At 52.7% G+C, this 19,829-nt stretch overlaps 2 protein-coding genes across 14 annotated transcripts in view; one reads left to right on the forward strand and one right to left on the reverse strand.

Annotated features, from left to right (window-relative positions):
* On the forward strand, positions 1 to 12,153 carry OSGEPL1 (O-sialoglycoprotein endopeptidase like 1). Of its 13 annotated transcripts, none has more exons than XM_054723553.1 (9): positions 1 to 469; positions 1,601 to 1,841; positions 3,432 to 3,628; positions 6,487 to 6,869; positions 8,712 to 8,916; positions 9,219 to 9,367; positions 10,352 to 10,482; positions 10,599 to 10,670; positions 11,905 to 12,153. In XM_054723553.1, exons 2-9 carry the CDS (start codon positions 1,621 to 1,623, stop codon positions 11,981 to 11,983), a joined length of 1,437 nt encoding a protein of 478 aa, XP_054579528.1. In that variant the 5' UTR covers positions 1 to 469; positions 1,601 to 1,620; the 3' UTR covers positions 11,984 to 12,153. The 13 variants fall into 13 exon arrangements, 12 of the variants coding, with proteins under 12 accessions (XP_054579528.1, XP_054579535.1, XP_054579527.1 ...); XM_054723560.1 differs by having other exon boundaries at positions 43 to 63; XR_008557560.1 differs by lacking the exon at positions 1 to 469 and adding an exon at positions 708 to 1,060 and having other exon boundaries at positions 10,599 to 10,793; positions 11,905 to 11,966.
* A 2,510-nt stretch (positions 12,154 to 14,663) lies between these two features.
* Positions 14,664 to 19,829, reverse strand: part of ANKAR (ankyrin and armadillo repeat containing) — a 35,518-nt gene continuing 30,352 nt past the window's right edge. Inside the window, exons 21-23 of the mRNA XM_054723565.1 lie at positions 18,832 to 19,028; positions 16,365 to 16,411; positions 14,664 to 14,947 (exon numbers count right to left, since the gene is read on the reverse strand). Of these exons, the coding sequence (XP_054579540.1) occupies positions 14,697 to 14,947; positions 16,365 to 16,411; positions 18,832 to 19,028 (495 nt within the window). The 3' untranslated portion in view covers positions 14,664 to 14,696. The remainder of the gene's footprint in view (positions 14,948 to 16,364; positions 16,412 to 18,831; positions 19,029 to 19,829) is intronic.

Below are 19,829 nucleotides of genomic sequence, written 5' to 3' on the forward strand. Positions count from 1 at the left end.
GGCGGAGCGCCGGTCCCCGGAGGGAAGCAGACGCGCGCCCGCCGCCCCGCGCTCTCGGGAGCGGTGAGGGGCTCGCTCCTCCCGGGGCCTCTGCGCGCGGCCCCAGACCCACGCCCTCGCCCCGCGGCGGACAGCGGCCGAGGCCCCGCCTTTTCGCACGTGTTTCCAGGGGCGTCAGCGGAAGGGGCGGGGAGGGGAGCAGCGGCGAGGGGGGAGGCTCGCGGGCCGGCGGCGCCCTGACCCGCAGCTGACCGTGACCTCCTGGGCGCAGGCCCACGCCCAGCCGCCGAGCCGGGGGCAGCCCCTTGCTTCTTGCAGACAGCCGGCCAAGGCCCCGGCTTCCCGGGGTCCGCTGGGCCCCCCAGGGAAGTCCCCGCACCGGCCGCCCTGCCTGCGTTTGGGGCTGCACATCCGGTTTCTCGGGGGTGTCTGTGGGAGCGGAACCCCCGCCGCTGTTCTCTGTGAACAGGTGGGTCGCACCTAACCCCGTGCCCCCGCCCCAGGGGCTGTGCACGTTCCGGGATCTGTGCTCTCCCTGCTGTCCGCCGGCGGGGAGGGAGGGGCCTCACACCGGAGGGTTTGTCGGGTGTTTGTTTGTTTTGTGATCCTCACCCGGGGGTGTCTTCCCGTTGACTTTCAGAGATGGAGGTAGAGAGACGGGGAGACGGAGAGAAACGTCCCACGTGGATTGGTTGCCTCCTGCCCCCGCCCAGACCGGGCCGGGGATCCAGCCTGCAACTGAGGGAGGTGCCCTTGACCAGAATCGAACCCGGGACCCTTCAGTCCCCCAGGCGGTGCTCCATCCACTGAGCAACCGGCCAGGGCAACCCCCAGACAGTTAGGTGATTTGGGAACATGAAGCTAGATCCTCGCAGGGGGCAGCGCCAGGGGCGTCAGTGAGGGACTGCTGCTCTGTGGGGGAAAGGGGATTTGGGGACTTCCCTGTTAGGATAAACCTCTGGCAGGAAGGGAGATCTAATTCCAAAAACTGTAACGTGGGCAAAATAGGAGGTTGCAGTCTCTGAGATGACGGCTATGAGAACACTTGTTTGTGAACTAGGTGATTAAAGCTTATTTTGTCTGTCTGCTGTTTTTGCAAATGATTAAATTTTATTTTGAAAGATGTTTCCAGGAAATAGGATGCATTTATTTTTACCGATCCATTTTGCCTGTATCGTTTGATTTTTTTTTTTTTTAACATTTTGTCTTAATGTTAGCGGTCAAAGAAATAAATAGCACTTTCCGGAGGACTATTCCATACAACTCTTATTCTGTAATATCAGCTGTTTTGTAAAGAATAAAGAGGGGTTTGGTAAGAACAGCATGAGAGTACAGTAATCCAAAAAAAGTTACATCTGACTTCCCTATTTTTCCCCTTAACATTCATTCACACTTATTTATATTATAGTATATAAATTACATAACAAGTTGCTACAACCTTTAAATTTTTTTTGCTAACTTTTATAAGACTTTCCTATAATTTTATAAAACTACACATTAGAAAATAAACCAAGCTTTCAGAATTTTGCTTAACTGAATGGTCGAGTGGCTAATGCCAATTCCGAATAATACTTAGTTTGTTTCTTTAATTCTTTTCCAGGAATTACCAATAGAGCAAGTATGCTAATATTGAATAAGATAGCAAGAGTTTTTCCTAAACCATCAAGAAGGAAAATTTATGAGTATTTACGAAGTTTCCATTTAAATCCTGGGAGAGTCTCTCTTCACAAAGTGGTGTTGGGAATTGAGACCAGTTGTGACGACACGGCAGCTGCTGTGGTGGATGAAACTGGAAATGTTTTGGGAGAAGCAATACATTCCCAAACTGAAGTCCACTTAAAGTAAGTAGACACTATCTTGGTGGTTTTCCACTTTTTTTGGAAAATATAAAATAAAATAGTTCTTTTCTGTTTATCTATATATATAAAAGCCTAAGCGACTGAACGACTGGTCTACTGGTCGCTATGACACACACTGACCACCAGGGGGCAGACGCTCAATGCAGGAGCTGCCCCCTGGTGGTCAGTGTGCTCCCACAGCCAACCTCCCTCAGCCCCTCCCCCCAGACAGCCAACCTCCTGCGGCCCCTCCCCCTGGCCGGCCAACCTCCCACAGTCCCAATCGGCCCTGATTGCCGGTCAGGCCGAGGGGCCCACCCGTGCAGGAATTCGTGCACTGGGCCTCTAGTCTTGTATAAAAGTTAAATTTTAGGAGCTAATTGCTTCTCTTGTACAAAAGCTTCTAAGAACTGCTGTTGTTAGACAGCCTTCCCTGCGCGCCCCCCCCCCCGCCCCCCCGAGCCTGGCCTTTAAGGCTCTCCCCAGTAAAGTTGGAACCCTGCCTAATCCCATTGCCAAAAAGACACTTGAGTTTGTTCCCAACTCCAATATTTATCCGTGATTTCCCCTCTTTTGTTCACCTGTATGTTTCATGTTCTCCCCTGAAGGCCGAGGAGAGCCCGACTGGACTTCTGGCCTGTGTTAATCACTGGAAAGAACAAATCCTATTCCTGTTTCTAGACACTTCTCATGCTGGTACTATAACGACAATATGCTGTTGTATTAAAGCTCGGCGGGGTGCCAGGTCTGTAAACCCCGATGTTCCCACCAGGCAGGGTACAGACATGAGGGGGCTGGATAGAAAGGGGACACACCTCCGGGGAGTCACCGCTCAGCCCCAGCCCGTTACTGCCATGCAGGGCTAGAGACCCTGTGTTGTTGGATCAGACTCTTCAGGAGAAATGTTCCTGGAATAGCTCCAGATTCTTAAAATTAGTAGTTAATTCAAAACGTGTGGAAGTACTGGACAGACCAAAAAAAACCTTGACGTCATTAATTTAACAGCACCTGAGCAGTGAAAAAGGTTGCTATTTTGAGATCACAGACCTGTATTTGAATCATGAATTAGGCATTTGGTATTGGCTGACTTTAGGCAAGTTCTTTATCCTCTCTTTTTCACACCCATCACGTGGGAAGGATAACTGCCTTATAGGATTGGGGAAGTATAATAGGAATAATGTGGAATGTTATGATTAGAAGTAATGACAGGCCTCTCATGCGGACATGGTACGTAAAAGGGACAGTGAAATACTAGGAAGTCCTTGCTTTCAGGAAGCTTGGCCTAACCTCCAAGGCATGGTACGCATTGACCCTTGGACAACTTGGGTTTGAACGGCATAAGTCCACTTATGCGTAGATTTTTTTCAATAAATATGTTGGAACTTTTTTTTGAGATTTGTAACAATTTGAAAAAACTCGTAATCAAATCACATAGCTGAGAAATATTTAAAAAAATAAGAAAAAGTCATGTCATGAATGTATAAAATACTAGTATATGTAGACACTAGTCTGTTTCATCATTGACTACCATAAAATATACACAAATCAGTTATAAAAAGTTAAAATTGGTCAAAACGCATGATATACTTACAGACTGCACATGGCGCCATTTGCAGCTGAGAGGAATGTAAACCAACGGAAAGATGAGGCACTAAATCAGCGCCGCGGGGAGTTCACGGTCGTGCGTGCTGTACTGCCGCCTGGTTTTGTAGCCACTTCCCGTCGCTCTTGCCGTGAGCTCTGGTGTCGAGAGCATCCCTTACAGGCTGCGTGGCTCCAATCGCCTCTCCGTAAGCAGCTCACCTCCGGGAAATCGTGTGTCACAATAACTGACCTCTTGGGGTGCCGGCGTAGTTTTCATGGTGTCCCCTGCAGCACCATAAACCAAGAAAAGGCTGGCGTGCTTGGTCTAGATCTCGATACGCCCGCCAGGCCAAGGTCAAGGAAGCCAGTGGCGGGACCTTCGTGACGAAAAAGGAAGCTCGTGCGGCCGCCGCTGCAGCTGTGCCCTCAGGTGTAAAGCCTGGCACTTGGTATGGAATGCCGTCTGTGTCGTGTGGCTGTAGGTGGGTGCCCAGTGTTAGTGATACGGCTCCACCTACCATGTTCTGTGTCAGATAAGGCAAGACTGACGTGGGTACTGAAAGGCAGCTGTCTTGTAAACAGACAATGGGACTTTGGTATCGACGACGGCAGTACAGTACTAAGCGCAGTTTCTCTCCCGTAGGATTTTCTTAACAGCGACTTCTTTTCTCTAGCTCACTTTATTGCAAGAACACAGTATGTAATACATACACCGAACATGTGTTAGTTCACTGCCCGGCAGGCTGTTAGCAGTCAGCTGCTGGAGAAGTCCGAGTCATCCATGGCTTTCCGACGGCCCGGGGGTGGCACCCCTGAGCCCTGCATTGGTCAAGGGTCGACTGTATTAAATAAATAGTCATTGCACGCTCCTGCTGAGGATTTTCATTTTATTTTTATTTTTATTGATTTCAGAGAGGAAGGGAGAGAGAGACAGAGATGGAAACATCCATATGATGGAATCATTCATCCGGCTGCTTCCTGCACACCCCTAACTGGGGATCGAGCCTACAACCCTGGCATGTGCCCTTGACCGAAATTGAACCCGGGACCCTTCAGTCCGCAGGCTGACGCTCTGTCCACTGAGCCACACCAGCCAGGACAGGGTTTTTATTTTTGTTTATACACCCAGCAGGTCTTCAGCATCAGATACGTAAAGGTGGTGTGTGTGAGATTTGCGGCGCGTGTTGCAGGTCTTGTATTCGACGGCTGTGCTTCTCTGCGCGTGCTGGCACGCCGTCTGCTGGCAGCTCTGCCTCCTGCTTCTTTCCTCTTGACACTCGGAGTGCTCACCCACTGCCTGTCCCACCCGGACCCAAAATCAGAATTCCCAGCTTCGTTCCAGATTGCAGGCTGTCCACTGTCCCGCTGTGTCTGCAGTGCGGTGTCCCGCCGGGACTCCGGTGCGGTGTCTGTGTCCCGCCGGGACTCCGGTGCAGTGTCCGTGTCCCCCCGGGACTCCGGTGCGGTGTCCGTGTCCCCCCGGGACTCCGGTGCGGTGTCCGTGTCCCGCCGGGACTCCGGTGCGGTGTCCGTGTCCCCCCGGGACTCCGGTGCGGTGTCCGTGTCCCCCCGGGACTCCGGTGCGGTGTCTGTGTCCCCCCGGGACTCCGGTGCGGTGTCCGTGTCCCGCCGGGACTGCCGGTGCGGTGTCCGTGTCCCCCCGGGACTCCGGTGCCGTGTCCGTGTCCCCCCGGGACTCCGGTGCCGTGTCCGTGTCCCCCCGGGACTCCGGTGCGGTGTCCGTGTCCCCCCGGGACTCCGGTGCGGTGTCTGTGTCCCGCCGGGACGGCCGGTGCGGTGTCTGTGTCCCCCCGGGACTCCGGTGCGGTGTCTGTCCCCCCGGGACTCCGGTGCGGTGTCTGTGTCCCGCCGGGACTCCGGTGCGGTGTCCGTGTCCCGCCGTGACGGCCGGTGCGGTGCCCCTGTCCCGCCGTGACGGCCAGTGCGGTGTCCGTGTCCCCCCGGGACTCCGGTGCGGTGTCCGTGTCCCGCCGGGACGGCCGGTGCGGTGTCCGTGTCCCCCCGGGACTCCGGTGCGGTGTCCGTGTCCCGCCGGGACGGCCGGTGCGGTGTCCGTGTCCCGCCGTGACGGCCGGTGCGGTGTCCGTGTCCCGCCGTGACGGCCAGTGCGGTGTCCGTGTCCCCCCGGGACTCCGGTGCGGTGTCCGTGTCCCCCCGGGACTCCGGTGCGGTGTCTGTGTCCCCCCGGGACTCCGGTGCGGTGTCCGTGTCCCGCCGGGACTCCGGTGCGGTGTCTGTGTCCCGCCGGGACGGCCGGTGCGGTGTCCGTGTCCCGCCGTGACGGCCGGTGCGGTGTCCGTGTCCCCCCGGGACTCCGGTGCGGTGTCTGTGTCCCCCCGGGACTCCGGTGCGGTGTCCGTGTCCCGCCGGGACGGCCGGTGCGGTGTCCGTGTCCCGCCGGGACTCCGGTGCGGTGTCCGTGTCCCCCCGGGACTCCGGTGCGGTGTCCGTGTCCCCCCGGGACTCCGGTGTGGTGCCCAGAATAACCTCGCCTCCTTCCCTGAGCTGGCTTCCTGTTCCCGTCAGCATTTCCTCTCCGGTCATCCCAGCGCACGCTGACCCCCTCTGATGCCGGCCTCCCTCCCCCGTACCCGCTTCGTGGTTAGTGTCCCGGGCGCCCTGTCCCTTTCCTTCCGTTCCCCACTCACCCAGTTTAAGATGGAACCTTCGCCTTTGGCAGTAACTTTAAAAACCCTTTAAAATCCTCCTGCCTGCGGAGAGATCCGTGTTTCCAAAGTCCAGTTTCACCTTGTCCTGTCCTTGCTCAAGATTCCTCCTCAGAAAGCTTCTCGAGATTGTGGTGGCGATTTCCTGCAGCGACACGCAGACTTGGTGCAGAGACATCCCACCCTGAGTCACTGCCCGGTGGGTTCCGGCGGCTGCGTTGTGAGACACGTTTGAAAACGTGTGACTCACACTTCTAGCTATATAACGATTCCTTTGAAAACGTGCCTTCAGCTCTCGTATGTACTTTTTCTTCCCCTGTTTCTACAATCTTAAAAAAAATTATAAAAAGCTTTTTAAAAAATCTCTTTCAGAACAGGTGGCATCATCCCTCCAGTAGCTCAGCAGCTTCACAGAGAAAATATCCAGCGAATAGTGCAAGAGGCGCTGTCCGCCAGCCAAGTCCCGCCGAGCGAGCTCTCGGCCGTCGCGACCACCACCATGCCCGGCCTCGCGCTGAGCCTGGGCGTGGGCCTGGCGTTCAGCCTGCAGCTGGTGGGCCAGCTGAAGAAGCCCTTCATCCCCATCCACCACATGGAGGCTCACGCGCTCACGATCCGGCTGACGAATGAAGTGGACTTTCCTTTCTTAGTTCTCCTGATTTCTGGAGGCCACTGTCTGCTGGCCTTGGTCAGAGGAGTCTCAGACTTCCTGCTTCTTGGACAGTCTTTGGACATAGCGCCGGGTGACATGCTTGACAAGGTAACTCAGAACTAATTTCTACGTTATTTTTTGTTAAGGTGTCGTTTTCAGTTAAGTAGTGATGGCTGCACTAGTACCATTCATCTAAATATTCCTGAGTGATATCCCATTAGACTGAAAAAATATGTGTGGAGTAAGACAAAAAGAAAAAGTAGTTTACAAAAGATGCTTTCTGCCCCATTTCAAATAAAATGTGGGAGGTTTACATCAGCCCATAAAGGCTCACATAGTTAGCAAATGCAGTTATGTTTTTTGTTTTTTTAATTCTTTATTGCTTAAAGTGTTACATATGTCTCCTTTTTCTCCCATTGACCTCTCTCCCCCGCCCTTCCCCCCCCCACCCCACGCATGCTCTCACCACCCCCCTGGTATCTGTGTCCATTGGTTAGGCTTATATGCATGCATACAAGTCCTTTGGTTGATCTCTCCCCCTTTCCCCCCACCCTCCCCTGCCTTCCCTCTGAGGTTTGACTGGTCTGATCGATGCTTCCCTGTCTCTGGATCTTTTTTTGTTCATCAGTTTATGTTGTTCATTATATTCCATAAATGAGTGAGATCATGTGATATTTATCTTTCTCTGACTGGCTTATTTCGCTTAGCATAATGCTCTCCAGGTCCATCCATGCTGTTGCAAATGGTAGGCGTTCCTTCCCTTTTACAGCAGCGTAGTATTCCACTGTGTAGATGTACCACAGGTTTTCTATCCACTCATCTGCTGATGGGCACTTAGGCTGTTTCCAAATCTTAGCTATGGTGAATTGTGCCACTATGAACATAGGGATGCATATATCCTTTCTGACTGGTGTTTCTAATTTCTTAGGATATATTCCCAGAAGTGGGATTACTGGGTCAAATGGGAGTTCCACTTTTAGTTTTTTGAGGAAACTCCATACTGTTCTCCACAGTGGCTGCACCAGTCTGCATTCCCACCAGCAGTGCACGAGGGCTCCTTTTTCTCCGCATCCTCGCCAGCACTTGTCGTTTGTTGATGTAGCCATTCTGACAGGTGTGAGGTGGTGCCGCATTGTGTGCAGTTACGTTTTTCATCAAATGGGATGATACAGGCCGTCCTGGGTTACGTCGGACTCGACGTACCTCGTTTGGTGGTTACGTTGCCATCTCCCATTTATTTATTTTAAAAAAAGTTCCGTCATTTCGACGTCTGTACGTATGTGCTTTATGTTTTTTATTATTTACCACAAGTAAAGGCCAGGAATTGTCTTTCTTTTACATTTTTTTACTGAGTCACGTCATCACTGTGTGTGTGCTCCGTGTGAGTGACGTGGGTGCTCATGGAGGTGGGTTCCGGCTGACGGCCGTAGGAACGCATCTCCCACGGAACCCAGGGCCTGCTGTCTATGTGAAAGGAGGTGTTTTGTGAGGTGACAAGTACTCTGACACTGTGACAGGTGAGGACATAGAACAACAAGGACCTTGAAGACGCACAGAGTTGTGGTTAAATGTCACCATTGCCAGCCCCACCACCAGGCAGATGCTCCTCCCTCGGCGGTGGAATCCCGCAGAAATCCTGCGGCCAGCAGCCGGCACGCCTGGAAGGAGCAGGGCAGGCTCCTGTGGAAGCAGCGGCCGTTCCTAGCTTCCAGCCTGCCCCTCCCCATGGCAGAGCGGGGGGGGGGGGGGGGGGGGGGGCCCGGGCCTGGCCGCTGTGGTCAGGCTGTCGGAAAGGCTGGCCCGGCCGTCTCACCGGCCAGCGGTCGCCCATGCGTGTAAACGCAGAGCGTGGCTTCCGTCCCGGTGTGGTGTGCGTTCCACTTCCTTTGCGTCGTGGTTTCAGACGTGCAGTTTTCGGACGCACTGGAGGGGTCGGTCTGTCTCTGGCAGGTCGCGAGAAGACTGTCTTTGGTGAGACACCCGGAGTGCGCCGCCATGAGCGGCGGGAGGGCCATCGAGCACTTGGCGAAACGGGGAAACAGACTGCGTTTTGATCTCACACCGCCCATGCATCGTGCTAAGAACTGTGACTTCTCTTTCACGGGACTTCAGCATGCTATCGATAGGATAGTAACAAAGAAGGAAAAAGAGGAAGGTATATTTCCAATAAATTAAAGTGGACAGCCCTAGCCGGTTTGGCCCAGTGGATAGAGCTTCGGCCTGCGGACCGAAGGGTCTGGGTTCGATTCTGGTCAAGGGTACGTACCTCGGTGGCAGGGGCCCAGGCCCTGGTCAGGGCTCGTGCAGGAGGCAGCTAATCGATGTGCATCGATGTTTCTCTGTCTCCCCCTCCCTTCCACTCTCTCTGGAAATGAATGGAAAAATCTCCTCGGGTGAGAGTTAACAAAAAAAAAAAGATGGGGCGGGGAGTGATCCCAGACTGTGCTCTGTCTGCAGGCCTGGAGCCGGGGCAGGTCCTGTCCTCGGCCCCCGACATCGCGGCCGCCGCGCAGCACGCCACCGCCTGCCACCTCGCCAAGCGCACGCACCGCGCCCTCCTGTTCTGCCAGCAGAGAGGCCTGCTGCCCCCCAGCAACGCCGCCCTGGTGAGCCCTTCGCCCCGGGGAGCCCCTCGCCCCGGGGAGCCCCTCGCCCTGGAGTGGTGGTGCGCTCCACGCTGAGGTGTTCTCCGGGGGCTCAGCCGCCTGTGCCTGGAGGGAAGGGCTCTGTGCCACCCACAGAGGGAGACCCAGGTCCCTTCCTGGTACCCATCCTGGTGCGGAGGCAGCCTTGGGGGCGGGGTGGGGGGTGCACAGCCCTGTGGCCAGGAAGCCCCAGGAGGAATGGCAGGAGCTGGTGGCATGATCTTTAGAGAAACAGGCTGATTTCCTTAAAGCTTGTGTTCCTTTGATGAAATCCCTCCCGTGTTCACAGCCCTGGTGAACTCTCGGGTGACTGTATCTTAAAGTGCATTCTTCTGAAAATTAGGAAGTGAGGCAATATTTAGATGGTGGTAGATGCACAGAATGGAATATCAAAGGTAGTCGTTCTTGAAGGATTATTTAAGAAAAAAAGTGCTTACAAGTAAAAACTCCAGGGTCTAAGGTATGGAACTATGACTGTCCTTAGAAAAAGGTCAGAGGGAAATAACACAAAAATAGGATAGGAGTGATTACATGCTGATAGTGAAATATTCTGTGGTATTTTTCTTCTACAATTTTTTAAAAAAAATATTGATTTTTTTACAGAGAGGAAGGGAGAGGGATAGAGAGTTAGAAACAACGATGAGAGAGAAACATCGATCAGCTGCCTCCTGCACACCCCCCACTGGGGATGTGCCCGCAACCAAGGTACATGCCCTTGACCGGAATGGAACCTGGGACCCTTCAGTCCGCAGGCCGACGCTCTATCCACTGAGCCAAACCGGTTTCGGCTCTTCTCCAATTTTTTATTATGCAAATACGTCACTTGCCCATCATCCCTCTGCCAGAAGGTGATGTTTTGTTGTCTGATGCGGTTTTCCCAGGGTGAGCTCCCGGCCTGCTCATACCCGTGTGTGACACTGTTCCGTGGTCTTCTCCGCTCCTCAGGTTGTGTCTGGAGGAGTTGCCAGCAACTTCTACATCCGGAAAGCTCTGGAAATTGTAACAGATGCCACCCAGTGCGCACTGCTGTGTCCTCCCCCCAGACTGTGCACGGACAATGGCGTGATGATCGCGTGGTAAGCCTGGGACGGGGTGCCTTCCTCGGAACTAGGTCGGGATTAGCTGCCCGGTGGTGTGCTCCGCCTTCTCCTTTAACTCGGGCTGTTCGCTCTGTTCAATGACCCTGGCTTAGGAACGGGATCGAGAGACTGCGTGCCGGCGTGGGCATTTTGTACGACACAGGCGGCGTCCGCTATGAGCCGAGGTGGGAGCGCCATTCCTGCCTTCACGCAGGTCGCATTATAAAAGCCAAACCCGGGTGTCGCTTTTATATGTGAGGTTTTCGTTGGTGTTCTGGTTACAGCCATTTCTTTCAGGAACCTATCAGGTAGATACCTTATAAGAAATAGGTTTGCTACAATTTCAAATGACAAAAACCTGACAAGTCATCGGTTAGAAACAGGTGACGGGTAAGGGTGATGGGTCCCTTCATGTGGAAACAGAGTGGAAACCATGTCCCTGGCCTGCCACTTGCAAGGCCACATCCATCTCAGAACCAGCGAGGATGCTGGGAAACTGAAGGAAAATGTGCCGAAAGCTTCCTGGTGGAGACGGGGCTGCGAGTATGGTCTTCTCCGCGCCGCGGAGACACGGCCCGGACAGCCGCCCCCTGCCGGCCTTCCTCCGTCCCCCAGGGCAGAGCTCCTCCGAGGAGCAGCAGTGGGAGCCGGGGAATGGCTCATGTAGGAAGGGGTGCAGGTGTGCCTTCCGCTGTACGGTGAACTGTTCGCCTTCTTAGCTTTATAAAGCATTACAAGACTTTTTGTTATTTTTCTACCTCATCTCAAGTTTTTATTTATTTACAGTATTTGAGAGATGTAGAATTATTTCTTTCAAAACATCTCAATCCCCAAAGTCATTGAGTTGTATACACTGAGTGGCCAGATTATTATGATCTCTGAACGCATAATAATCTGGCCACTCAGTGTGTGTATGTGCATACATATATATATTAGAGGTCTGGTGCATGAATTCGTGCATGGGTGGGGTCCGGCTAGCCTGGCCAGGGGGAGGGGACATGGGCGGTTGGCCGGCCTGCCTGCTGGTCGAACTTCTGGTCGAGGGGACAATTTGCATATTAGCCTTTTATTATATAGGATATACACTGAGTGGCCAGATTATTATGCATTCAGAGATCATAAAAATCTGGCCACTCAGTGTATATTAAATATGTGTAGCTTTTTACAAATGTCAAATATACCTCAAAGTGGTTTTAAAAAGTCTCCAAATTTAGATTTCTTATTAATGGGACTGGCCTTTCTTCACCCTTTATTCTGGTTTGAGATCCTTGTGTATTTATGTAAGAACTACCACCGCATGGGATTAATTATAAATTAGATACGTGTGTTGTTAGAGTTCTAAGCAAACAGTCTATAGAACTAGTGACAGACGAGGAAGCCAATGTTTGCAGTAATGTGATTTGTCTGATTCTGATGCAGATGTCCTCTGGGGGTGGATATATCCAAAGAAGTTGCAGAAGCCGCCATAAAAGTTCCACGATTAAAAATGGAGATTTGAGCCCGGCCGGCATGGCTCAGTGGTTGGGAGTCAACCTATGAACCAGGAGGTCATGGTTCGATTCCTGGTCAGGGCACATGCCTGGGTTGTAGGCTTGATCCCCAGTAGGGGGTGTGCAGGAGGCAACCAATCATTGATGTTTCTATCTCCCTTCCTCTCTGAAATCAATAAAAAAAATATTTTTAAAAAAATGAAGATTTGATTTTTGCTTCTCAAAAAATCCCTAAAGGTAATATTTCAACATTTCAGTTTTGATTTTTTGGATATCAAAGTTTAGGAGATACATAATATTGCTCATCAAGACTTTGTTTTGTTATTCCTTCTCTTGCGTTTGATGTTCAGCACCTGCTCTTTTGAGGGACTATAGCAGTGTTATTGTCTTATAAGAGAATATATGTTTTTAAATCAAAAGCCACAGTAAAACGTCGGGGGAAGGATGCACTGATGCTGGCAGGCAGAGAACCAGCCCTGCAGGGAGAACGGTGGTGACTCAGCTGAGTTCTGGCCTGTGTTATGCAGGCCTGGGTCTCCCCGCTTTCTCATATCAGGGTAGGGGAGCGGGGGCGGGGGGCTTCTGCTGAAACATTAGCCTGACTTTTCCAAATAGAGAAGAGTTTTAGAAAGGGAGCCAGGCCCAAATCGTGTCAATCACAATTCTAAATCAAGACAAAAGGTAACTGGCGAGCGGTTGTCTGTTAGTATAGACATACCTGTCAGCCAGGTATGTTCTCTGGAGCAAACGGGATGTCTTTACGTTTCCTAAAACCCACCTGAGATGTTCACAACAAGAAAAGCGGCGTGCAAGTAGCTTCTCGTGCATTGTCCTTTAAAAAATTACCTCTATTGTTGAAAGTATTACAGGCGACCCCACTTTTTCCCAATCGACCCCCCCCCCCCTGCACCAGCCCCTCCCAGGCCTTCACCACCCTATTGCACTGCACTTTTTAGTTGACCACATATATTTTATCCCTTATTGGAGAAATTTTATTCAATTGATGGAAGTGTGTGTGACGAAAAGGGTTTTTTTTTGTTTGAGGATGATTTTCTTGAATCGGGAACTTTGTACTGCAGATGTCAGAACCGTTTGTCCCTTTTCCCTGCCTGGGTTAGAGTGACTTTAACTGTAAGGACATTGCTATCGACTGTTCGATGTCCTTGGAGAGATTTCTGTGCCGCGCAGGCATGGCCAAGGGTGACCCTGAGAGGGGGCGGCTGAAAGGCTTAGAAAAGACAGACGAGAGAATGAAAGCTGGGTCCCGGTGGGACGCTGCTTCTGAGAGACAGCGCCCACGCCCACGAGCCGTGTGTTTATTTTACAGCCAATGCCACGAGGCACAGTGAGGGCGTGGCCGAGATGTTTACAACATTCTTGTGGATTTCCATCCTACTCAACTACATGCACCTGAACTCTATCAAGCCCACATCACTCAGGCACATGGGGCCACGTGTTCTGACCACAGGTTCAAGCTCACAACTACAGCTGTGGGCTATCACTGTGCTGGGCGGGCTCTGCCCTCCAGGCTGGGACTTGCACGTGGCCAGGAGAGGACTGTGCCCTCTCAGCAGTCCGAGGCTGAACCTGTCCAAACCCTGTAGCCGCTCCCCACAGGTTTCCCCAGGAGAGACTTACGTTAAGTCATCCACGCGGGACCAGGTGTTAACGTTCCAGTCAGCGCTGGCTTTACGGAGACGCTAGGAGGCCAGGATCAACTATGACGACAAGATGTCTCGGTTTGGTCCCGCCTTAAAGTCGCTTCCCTTTGGGAATTCCATCCGTCATTCTCCCACCGCCTCCCCGGAGGCAGCGCTCTCTGGGCAGACACCACATGGTCCCGAGCCGCAGAGGACCCCCTCTCCGTGACACCCCAAGAAGGCGCCCCGTGGGGAGACGGTCGGGGCCGCCACTTTTCTCAGCCACGTTGCTGTCCCTGATGGTCATGAGCTCAGGTTTCTCTTTTTAAATAAAATGTGTCGAAGGGATACATTTCAGGTGTTAGACGCCTCTGCGTTTGCAGTATTGATCATTAGATGCCCCGTGCGTTTGCAGTATTGATCATTAGATGCCTTGTGCGTTTGCAGTATTGATCATTAGACGCCTCTGCGTTTGCAGTATTGATCATTAGATGCCGCCGGCATTACCGTGAGCGCTACCCGGGGGCCGCTCTGACCCGGCCTCTCCTCTCCGGGCAGCGTCCCAGTTTAATCGTGTTTACGGCCGTGACACGGGCACCGACTGCCGCCGGCCAGCTGCTCTGCTCTGGTCGTGTCAGCGCAGGCCTTCCCTTCCAGAAACTTCTACTCATCCATTGAGACCGGAATCTGGCCTGGTTTAACCCCAGGAGACAGGCTGAGGGCGACCTGCTAAGTATCGACATCAAGAACCCCCGTTAAAAAACATGACACAACCATGTTACATGCATTTTACCACAATTAAAAATACAACACTTAGCCCTGGCTGGTGTGGCTCAGTGGACAGAGCGTCGGCCTGCCGACTGAAGGGTCCCAACTTTGACTCCGGTCAAGGGCACAGGCCAGGGCTGCGGGCTCAGTCCCCAGTGGGGGGCGTGCGGGAGGCAGCCGGTCAATGACTCTCAGCATAGATGTTTCTATCTCTCCCTCTCCCTTCCGCTCTGACATCAATACATATGTGACAACAAAATAAAAACAAAAAACGTTTAAAAGTTGCTCAGGAATCCGTCACACTCGGATGCGTTTATTGGCCTTCTGGGGGCTCGAAGGTGACTTTCTGAGCGCGCTTCCCGAGTTCGCTCAACAGGACTATCCTCGGTCTTGACACTTTGATGACGTCCGATGACGTGGCGGATGCAAAGGAGAAAATGTTGTGAGACACGGTGGACTTCTTGGGTGTTTGGAAGAGTCCTATGAAGTTCGTTACGGGAGGCAGTAACGTCAGAGAATCTCGTGGTTGCATTTTCGGTCTTAACTTCCTTCGGTGCTCCTTCCCTGAAAAGCAGAGAGCCACAGTCACCCGACTTTCTGAGCCTCGGCCTCTCGGCATCGTCGCGTTCCTTTCCTTCTGTACCGATCTACTCCCCATCCCCCAGCACCCGGGAGAGCAGCCAGCAGCTCCGGCCTCTGTGGCACCGGCAAAACTTCGGGGCAGCCAGGTATGTGGTTGCCAGCTTTTTACCGTGCCCAGTCGGCACTCATAAGAGAACAAATGTCAACTGTCTTAAATGTGCTTTTGTGGAAGAAGAGTATCTTAACACCAAAAGAAAGGGCAAAAGGCCTTCTCTCCAAGTGATGGCCTTCCCACTGAATGACATTTATCACCAACGCCTCCAGGCCCATCCTTTTTCTCGTTACCACACCTGCAAACGCCCCGTCAGACTGTGCCTGGCACACAGACTGCTCGGAAACAATACTAACGTGAAGAAAGGATGAGACTGGCTCCGGAGCTGTGCCCACACCGGCCATCCTTCCCCCACGACAGTCAGACATACCGCCTCCCACCCGTCCACACCTCGCTTCCCTCAAACAGTCAGCGAGGCTCTTTTCTCCTCCTCCTGTTCGCTCTCCCATCCTCCCCCTCCCATTTGGGACGGAGCACCCTGACCTCTGAACGTCCGCCCTGGCCTTTCCCAGGGGGCACTCTGCCGAGCAAGACTGCAGCTGGTCCCCCACCAAGCACCCCGAGCAAGCACTACGCCCACACGTGAAACCAGCCGGGCATTGTCCCTCTCATCTCAGGGGCCCGGACGGGAACCAGGGTCAGGGCTGCACTTGGATCTCAAGGGCATCGGCCCCCTGTGTGTGAACCTGAGCAGAGTGTGAGGAAAAGGTGGCCTGTGCCCTAAGAACTCACTAGACAAGGCGTCCACGGCACAGAACCACAGCAAGGGCGTGGCTGACGTCATGCCAGCACGTGCTGTGTCAGTAACGACGGAGCCCTGTGCGTGGCTTGGGAGTCCGGGCGAAGGAAGAGGGAGTGTCTGCCCACGGGGTTGGGAAGGAAGGCCTTAAAGCGTAAGCCCGGCCGTGTGGCTCAGGGGTTGAGTGCTGACCCATATGAGCCAGGACGTTACGGTTCGATTCCCGGTCAGGGCACATACCGGGGTTTGGGGCTGGATCCCCAGTGTGGGGCCTGCAGGAGGCAGCCAGTCAGTGATTCTCTCTCATCCTGGATGTTTCTCTCTCCCTCTCCCTCTCCCTTCCTCTCTGAGATCAATAAACACATATTTAAAAAAGGGATGTGTAACACTGGCTTATCCATGGGGAGACATGTTAGGTGTGCAGCGCTCCAAAAGCAAACGCCGGCAGGCCGCCTCTCCGTACGCCCACAGGAGGACGTGTGTCAGGGGGACACAGGGTTACAGGGTCAGGGGTAGAGGGCGCCCGGGGGGAAAGGAAAGTCAGTTACCTTTTTTGAAGACAGGATTTATGCAGGGGCCGCCGTTCTTCTCCAGACTGGAAGGGAAACATGGTTATCGAGCCAGGAGCATGTGAAGAGGTTGGTCACGTACCAGGCATGTTCCACGCCTGGCGGTCTAATGGACTCAGGTTACCTGTCGGTGTTTTACATTCATGTCCTCATTTACTCACTCAAAACACTGGAAGCACTGAATCTGCCTGAAGGCATCAAGGGAAGTTCACGGGAGAAAAACCACCTCGTCTGGGTTTTGAAGGAAGTAGGTCTTCAGAGGGATGAGGTGGGGGCGTGCCCCAGGCAGAGGGGAGGGGTTGAGAGGTCACCGCAGGGCGGGCAGAGGCACTAGCTAGTCTGGTGCACTTAGAAGTAAAGGCATCTGGAGTCTGCTGGAGATGAGGTGGGAGAATAAAGATCAGGTCGTTTTGAGAATGAAGAATGAGAAAATTTAGCCGGGCTGGCGGCTCAGGGGTTGAGCATCGCCCCCTGCACTAAGAGGCCACTGATTTGACTCCCGGTCAGAGCACATGTCCCGGTTTGAGCTCGATCCCCAGCAGGGGTTGTGCAGGAGGCAGCTGATTGATGTTTCTTTCTCATTAATGTTTCTCTCTCTCTCTACCTCTCCCTTCCTCTCTAAAAAATCAATAGTATGTTTTTTAAAAGAATGATAAAATGTCAACTTTAAAGTAATTGGAGTACCAGTGAAATATTTTAAGTCAAATAATAACGTGTACCTAAGTTAATGTGTGTGTGTGTGGGGGGGGGGGTGGGGAGGGAGGTGTTGTGGCTTATTAAAAAGTATTATTTTAATCATCATCCTGTACATATAACCTATAGATGTGGTATTGCAAAAATAGCCTGGTAATAAAATGTAAGTCTTGATTAAAGTTAAGACATGAAAGTTGTCACGAATGCATTCCTGATTAATCTGATGAGGAACATGTGCTGTTTCCTACTTTGATGAGGCAATGACATGGCTCCGGGTAAGAATGGAACCAGCTAGCCGTAGTCTGATTTTCATGGCGGGTGGGTAAAAGATGTCTCCCTCCACACTTCAGGATGATGCGGCCAAGGGCTCTTCTACCATCCCGTTCCTGGTGTGGATGGGGGCATGGGAACAGAGAAGAGGTAGACACTCAACAACAAAAAGCTGCCGTGATCCCAACCACGATCGATCTGCTCTGTTCCCGGGAGTGGCATTAAGGAACATTTTGTGGAAGGACATGTGTATCATCCCAGGCTTGTCTCAGGGATCTGTTCATGCCTTTCCCATCGTGTTACTGAAACCACACCCCTTTTCAGGATTGTTATGAAAATAAAGGGAACAGTCCGTGTAAATGCCTAGGAGAGCGCATAGCGCTGTTTGTTAGGGGTGATTGTTATTTGCTCACCAGTTTCACCGTTCTTACAAGTTTACCGACTGTTTATGATCCTGAAAGTTGAGTGTTGACAACTGTAGGGGGTGCCCTTCCCCTCACAGTCGTCTTAGATTTGTGTAGTTACTACAATTCCCCAGCAGATGGCAGTCAAGTGTCCTGAGGTAGGGGTATTTATTTTTTTTCTTCTAATTCCCAAAAGTTGCCTTATGGACTACCTGAGGGAGTGACTATTAAATAGTACTTCCATCATTCATCCTAAATTCTTTTCAACCAGTAAATATTACTTTCTAACAGTGTCAATTATAGCGATGGCCATTCAGAGTTCCCTGGCTGTTGAGGTAAAATTAGGTGAAGCATTTTAGGTGTTCAGTGTTTCAAAGCATTCAGGTTCACGTGACTCTGAGGAGGTACTCGGTCTTCTCTAGACTTAACCTTGATGTTCAGAGCCAGGTTGGACCCTCCTCTCCTCCGTGGTTGCGAAGTGAGTAACACATCCTGGGAAGATGGTTTGCTGCACGCGAGCAGGGCTCTTGCCGAGGGGACTTGCCATTCAGCTCATTCGCCGAAGGAAACACGCCGGGTGTCAGGGGCCGCTCCTCTCCCTTCCCGACACGCAGGCGCACGATGAAACCCCCGCCCTGATGCGCAATCCTCGGAATAGATGCCGGGCAGCCTTCGGCCTGACCCCGACCACCGGGTCTGACTTGACCTCGCTTTGGATCATGCCCGGAGTCCCATTGGCTGCCAAGGTCCTCAGAACGCTCAACTGTACCCCAGTCCACCCCAAAGTGGCTTCCTGGATCAGCCCCGGAGGCAACCAGGCTCCCCAAAACTTTTCTGAAACGTGAACAACCCTGGCCAGGCAGGATCCCCAAGATCCGGCTGCATTCCTGTCTGCACCCGCTGCTGCTAAGTGCGAAGTAAAGGGCTTTGGCGATGGACATGGACAGTGAACTTGCCTTGGGGAGATGAGGCACAGATTCGTAGCGAGGAGAGATTCCTGCTCTGACTTTCCTTACACTCCTGGGAAAGTTCCTCTATCAGTAATTTCACCCCTGCCACTTCACCTATGCCCACCATACCTTAAGGAAGGGAGTCCCACTTTTTGCTGCATTCTGAATTCCTTTAAAAACGCCGGGTTAATGCTGGCATCTCTGCTGATGCTGTTTATCAGCCGGAGGAACTGATTCGGCTTATTCCTGCATTCCTTGAGGAGGATGCGGAAAGCATTGGCGTTGTAGGTGAGGTAGCCGAGCGCGCAGGAGCAAGCTGTGCGCACCTGCAGGAGGAAGAAACAGACAGAAACCTCAGTGACGAGAGAGAATCGTGGATCAGCTGCCTCCTGCACGCCCCCCACGGGGGATCGAGCCCGCAACCCAGGCCTGAGCCCTTCACCGGAACTGAACCCGGGACCCTTCAGTCCGCAGGCTGACGCTCTATCCACTGAGTCAAACCAGCTAGGGCTCACAGCCATGTTTTTATTATTTTTTTAAACAATTATTTCTTGTTGAAAGTATTACATATGTCCCCTTTTTTCCTCCCATTGACCCCCTCCAGCTCCCCCCCACCGCCCCCGGCCCTCACGGCCCCATTGTCTGAGTCCACAGTCACAGCGAGGCTTTGAGAGGGGTGCTGCTGCATTGCCTTCCAGTCGTTCTCAGTCCTGCCTGCATTTCAGAATCACCGGGAGGTTTTTGGTCTTTGTTATAAGCCCATCAGCGGAATCGGGCGAGGGTGGAACTGGGCCTGTGTGTGGTTCAGGTGCCACCGAGGCTTCTAACTGCAGCAGAGGCAGGCCCTGGGCTGAGCTGAGGCAGGGCCCTCCGTCCTGCTGGGGCGTCGCTGCCACCTGGGTAGCTATGAGGAGTCCTCAGCCTGGGGTCCACCCCCCAAAACCGATTTTATTATATTGGGGTACAGCCTAGACATTACGATTTTTCAAAACTGCTTAGGTGATCGGAAGACGGTCCAATGGGCTCCCCTTCCATTCATTCCAGACAGAGAAATGACGGTGACGTCATAAAATGTGGTGGGATACTGTGGGAATATTTTAATGATAAGTTTTGATATCATCAGTGCA

Source organism: Eptesicus fuscus, chromosome 11, assembly GCF_027574615.1.
Source record: "Eptesicus fuscus isolate TK198812 chromosome 11, DD_ASM_mEF_20220401, whole genome shotgun sequence".
In the NCBI taxonomy this organism is placed as follows: domain Eukaryota; kingdom Metazoa; phylum Chordata; class Mammalia; order Chiroptera; family Vespertilionidae; genus Eptesicus; species Eptesicus fuscus.